Raw genomic sequence first — 5,265 nt, forward strand, 5'->3', positions numbered from 1 at the left:
TATATTATATAATATCATAATATTAAAAATTTTATTTATTATAATAATATTATAAATCTTTTTGTATGTATAATATAATAGTTAAAATTTCGATCGAACTCTTAAAAATATTTCGATATTAATAATTTTAAATAGATAAATTAATTTTATTAAATTTATACTAAATTTAATAATTTTACAATGTAAATCTTATTATAATTTCAAATTTTAAGTATTTAATTTTTTTTTATTTTCCGTAAAAATTTGAATTTTGTTCAACTTGGTCTGCACGGCAAGAATACCCTTGTTTAAAACAAAAAGGGAGAGAATGAAAGGGTTTTAGGGTTTAGGCCAGGGTTTAAAATCCCAGTCATTGAAGAACCAAGGGATTGCTGTTCCAGACTCCAGAGAAGAAATCCAAGCTTGGAAATGGCGACTACGATTTGGAAAACCAGTTTAGCACGAAAAGCAGTTCGAAATCTCACTCAGCTAAGTCGTCAGACCCATCTCACTCATCGCACAGCTTCTTCCCCTTCTCTTCCATCTCGAATCTCCTCCCTCCGCCACTTCCGATCTAGTCGCGATCCTATCTCTAGGTTATTTCATGTCTCTTCTCACCTGATTCATTCATTTCCACTGAATCTTTTTGTTTATAGATTTTATGAAAATTTAATTGATTGTGCAGGAATTATGAGATTATTCCTCCGATGAATTGGGGGATTCGCATTGTGCCGGAGAAGAAAGCCTTTGTGATAGAGAGATTTGGAAAGTACGTTAAGACACTTCCCTCTGGAATTCATTTCTTGATCCCCTTCGTTGACCGCATTGCTTATGTGCATTCCCTCAAAGAGGAGGCTATTAACATTCCTGACCAATCTGCTATCACTAAAGATAATGTCACTATCCTCATTGACGGTGTTCTCTACATCAAGGTCTTCATTGTTCTTTGTTTTCTTGCATCTCTATTTCATTTATTGGTCAACGGCAAATAATGGTGTTGATAATTATCTATTTAAATTTTGTGTTTATTTAATTTAGTATTTGAATTTCTGGGTGCAGATTGTGAATCCTAAGCTAGCTTCTTATGGAGTAGAGAATCCCATTTATGCTGTCATTCAGCTGGCACAAACGACTATGCGTAGTGAGCTTGGTAAGATTACCCTTGACAAGACATTCGAGGAAAGGGACACGCTGAATAAGAAGATTGTGGTAAGTAATTGAGTATAGTTTCTGAATCAGTTTTGGTCGTTTTGGCATCTGTTTTATTTTTCCTTTTTTATTCTTACTTAAGGAAGCATCCTAGCCGATTGAATTTCAAGTTGTATGGTGTTGGTGTAAATCTTGGATAAGAGGAACATGGTGCCTCTTTACATGGAACTGTTGGACTTCCTGGAACTGCAGCTGATGTTCTATTTATCATATAGTAATTTTGAAGTCTTATTTGAATTTAGTTATACATGAGGGACAAGTGCGGAAGCATAATGTTCACCAAGTTTGTGACTGTTTTGTTATTAGTCCCTATCCTCCAATGAAATAAACTTGATTCAAAATCCAATTCGGAACCAACAAAAAGTTGAGCGTATCATTGGTTTGACTGAAGTACATTTATTTTGAGAGGCTATTACTATTATAATGGTGACTGTAAATACATGCTAAGTATAAATAAGGCTCATGTTAGAAATATCTTGTCACTGTGTAATGTGTATCATGTATGCTCTTCTACTAAATACCTTATCAATGTGTCAGTGTGTCATGCTGCAAAATTAATTGATTGGAGCATTCTAGCATATGTAATAGCTGAATAATATATATCTTTCTTTTCCCCAACGATTGTTTCTTGAACTGTAGTGGATTTTGAAAGGCACAGTAATATGTTTCAAACATATCTACAGTAGGGAAACTGAATATTCTTCCACAAACATAGATCCTAAGGCTTGCAGTTGCTGGAAAGAAAACATCTCGTCATGCATTTACGCTGTATTCTGATTTCGGGCTAGGACTTAGGAAGTAATTCTATTATTTGATTATGGGTTTATAAGCTAGGTTTCTTTTCAAAGTGAAAGCAAGCTTATTTTGTTAAGCGAATTTGAATATTATCTTTCAAATCCTGAACATAGTTTCTAAATTTCCTTTGTCCTTTGGTTTCATTTAACAATGATGAGAGAGAATAGACATGAAATAATGGCTATAGGCTTTTCTTCAATAGGTGTTAGACTAGTGTTTTCTTTGTGATAAAGAAAAAAACAGGATTTTCAAATTCTTCTCAATGAATAGAAAAAACAACTCTTTTCACATCTGTGTTCAAATAACGAAGATTGATTATATGGAAAAAATTGTTGTAGGAGGCCATTAGTGTGGCTGCTGAAAGCTGGGGGCTGGAATGCCTTCGATATGAAATACGTAAGTTTAACATATATTTTAAACTGAAATATTTTCCTTCCCCTGATTTTGTACTTGACAGTATGTGTAATTTTTCTTTCAGGGGATATCTCTCCTCCACGTGGAGTGAGAGCTGCTATGGAGATGCAAGCAGAGGCAGAGCGGAAAAAGAGAGCTCAAATTCTTGAGTCTGAAGGTAATCAAATTGATTTTCCATTTATTGGGAGGTTCTACTGTGATATTTTTACATTAATTCTCATCCTGGAATTGACTTTGGCACCCATGTCATCCAGCTTTTTAAGATTGTGTGTGTACTGGAATTGATGATGTTTAATGTTGAACAGGAGAGAGACAGGCCAACATCAACATTGCTGATGGTAAGAAGAGTGCAGTGATCCTAGCATCAGAAGCTGCAAAGATGGATCATGTCAATAGAGCTAAAGGTTAATTTCGTGTTTTGCTCTGTTTCCATCTTTCAATTATGTATCCATATTAATTCTTAAGAAGGATTTGGCATCACCACTGAGCATCACAGGCAAAAACTCTTCATACTTATAATGTGTCATATGTATGTTCTCTTTGTGATAAAATGTTGTTTTGTGTGAGAAGGGAGGGGGATGATGAAATGTAGGCTGATGGTCCAAAGTATTACTAGTATTCTTTTATATCAAGCCACCACTTACATTGTGTTCCAATTGGCATGCAATCACTTCTCTATTTCCTTTATGTATCCTTTACTTTTTTTTTTGAAGAAACTAAATTGTTGCTTCCTCTTGATATCTTTAATCTCTAAGTCTTTATAATTACAATTATACTTCTTCAGGTGAGGCTGAAGCTATCTATCTTGTGTCAAAAGCCCTGAAAGAAATTGGAGGAGCAGAGGTGAGATTTGTCATTTTATTCATATTCCATTTGCTGCATCTTGTGCAAGTAATAAAATTATATTTTGGTCCATAACTTCTTAGTATTTTGGCCAATTGTGTAACTATTTGAATATGTTTACCAAAATAGATGCAGCATCTAAATTTCTACTGTTTACTTGCATCTAAATTTCTACTGTTTACATGATGCATTTTTTTTATGCTGGGGGGCTTGGGGCATGCCAGCATTTTTTTTTTTTTTTTGCATGTGTGAGAGAGAGTCATTATTACAGTTTTCATTGCAGGGTCTGGTTGACTATTTTATGTAGTTTTGATTTATTGTGAGCAATCCATAATCAAATAGGCTAGAATGGTGTTTGAGTTGACATCATCTCTGAAGCTGATAAAGGAAATCTGGTGTATAGATTTGCTCCTAATTGGCTCACTTATTTCAAATTTTCCATGTATCATGAAATAAAAGGAGGTGATGGAATTGATGTTGTCATTTGCTTTGCAGGCAGCAAGTTTAAGGGTTGCAGAGCAATATATTCATGCTTTCAGTAACATAGCCAAGGAGGTAGTAGATTACAAGCTAACAAGGACCATTTAACCATTTTTTTTCGCTTTGAAATTTGTCTTATGTTCTTTTACTTTTTTCTCAGGGAACGACAATGTTGCTTCCTAGCTCTGCATCCAATCCTGCTAACATGATGGCTCAGGCCCTTACTATGTATAAAAGCCTGCTTGGTAATGTTTCCGGAAACAAATCTTCATCAACGTCAGGGCAGTTGGAAGGAAATGATTCCTCTGGCGAGGGTAAAGATGAGGGTACTGCAACTGCTACTTCAGCTCTGGAAAACCCAGATCATCATGAAAAAACGGGGTTTTCACTTCAGAGCCCCAAAAGAAGGGTATAGTCTTTGATTTTGCAAAATTTTGCCATTCTAGTGATTTGATTTGATTTTAGAGAGAGAACCTGAAGTTTGTTTGGACTAGCATTGATCACAGGATACACATAGAATTTATGACCATATTTCTGTCTATCATGTATATTCGTATACTGCTACTCCTTGTTTACTTAAATAATTCTTGCTGCACCATTGTTACAAAGCTTCATTTGAAGTTATTTAATTTTTCAAAAGGAGGGGGTTGATTAACTAATAAATGGGAGGTGCGGTCTATGGTGGCCATAAATGTGCTGTGCTACAATGATTATCTCCTTTCCACCAATTAGTAAAAACTACACGTGGATAGGAGGAAGATGTTTGACTTTGGCTTTCATGTTGTTAATGACGGTAAAATTCTTAATTAGGCACGGTAAAGACACTGGTGTGATTAAATCTGAAATCATAGAATTAAAAAAAAAAAGAAATATAAATAGGCATTTGATGAGGGAAAATCGAAGTAGGGTTTTGTGGTGGTCTTAAACGACCTATTGGAGCAGGAGTGGCTCATTTGGAGCAGAGCATCTGTAACCGAACGGAAGAAAAGGAGGTTGGCAACACAGGTGGTAGTAACCGTCGGTGCAGTTCTTGGCCAGAGGCGGTTGTCACAAGGGTGTACCCCATGCGTAGGCTGAGTCCAATTTAAATTGCTTCATGCGTCTACTGTGTTCATTCTTCTAATACTTCTAAGTTCTAACTTCTAACAATACTTCATAATAAAAAACATCATTATTTTTGCATTTTTTTTTCTTTTAGAGGAACACCTTCTCTTAAACATTTAATTGAGTCTATTATTTTAGAGTTTATTACTAATTAGTGATTATTTTTTAGTATATTTCTTCTATTGAATTAGCTTTTAATTTAGTGATGGATTTGCGATTATTTATTCGGTCGCAAAAAAATTTTCCGATGAATTACTGTTGTATTTGCCTCACTGACTTGCAACTTGTAATTAGCAAGAAAATCGTTGGTTGCTAGGCAGTAGCTAATTTTCAATCACAAATTATATTTTACGTCAAATTAGCGATAAATTTCTGACTATTTTTGTGGTTGTTAATAAGCCTTATTCTTTTAATATATTAATTAATTAAAATTAATTTATA

The 5,265-nt window shown here is 34.5% G+C and overlaps 1 protein-coding gene across 1 annotated transcript; it reads left to right on the top strand.

Moving 5' to 3' along the window:
• Window positions 1–304: 304 nt before the first annotated feature.
• Window positions 305–4,420, top strand: LOC130962093 (uncharacterized). Its single transcript, XM_057888185.1, has 9 exons — window positions 305–575; window positions 665–911; window positions 1,039–1,188; window positions 2,322–2,379; window positions 2,462–2,554; window positions 2,703–2,801; window positions 3,182–3,240; window positions 3,736–3,795; window positions 3,881–4,420. The coding sequence occupies exons 1-9, from the start codon at window positions 409–411 to the stop codon at window positions 4,133–4,135; spliced, it is 1,188 nt and encodes a 395-aa protein (XP_057744168.1). The 5' UTR covers window positions 305–408; the 3' UTR covers window positions 4,136–4,420.
• Window positions 4,421–5,265: the final 845 nt, after the last annotated feature.

This window comes from Arachis stenosperma, chromosome 2, assembly GCF_014773155.1.
Source record: "Arachis stenosperma cultivar V10309 chromosome 2, arast.V10309.gnm1.PFL2, whole genome shotgun sequence".
NCBI classification, from domain to species: domain Eukaryota; kingdom Viridiplantae; phylum Streptophyta; class Magnoliopsida; order Fabales; family Fabaceae; genus Arachis; species Arachis stenosperma.

What these genes read in the sequence shown, in the direction of transcription:
- LOC130962093 (XM_057888185.1), top strand. Translation starts at nt 409, where the DNA reads ATGGCGACTACGATTTGGAAAACCAGTTTAGCACGAAAAGCAGTTCGA. An exon ending in TCAAATTCTTGAGTCTGAAG is followed by an intron (nt 2,555 to 2,702) that starts GTAATCAAATTG and finishes AATGTTGAACAG; the next exon opens with GAGAGAGACAGGCCAACATC. An exon ending in TCAGTAACATAGCCAAGGAG is followed by an intron (nt 3,796 to 3,880) that starts GTAGTAGATTAC and finishes CTTTTTTCTCAG; the next exon opens with GGAACGACAATGTTGCTTCC.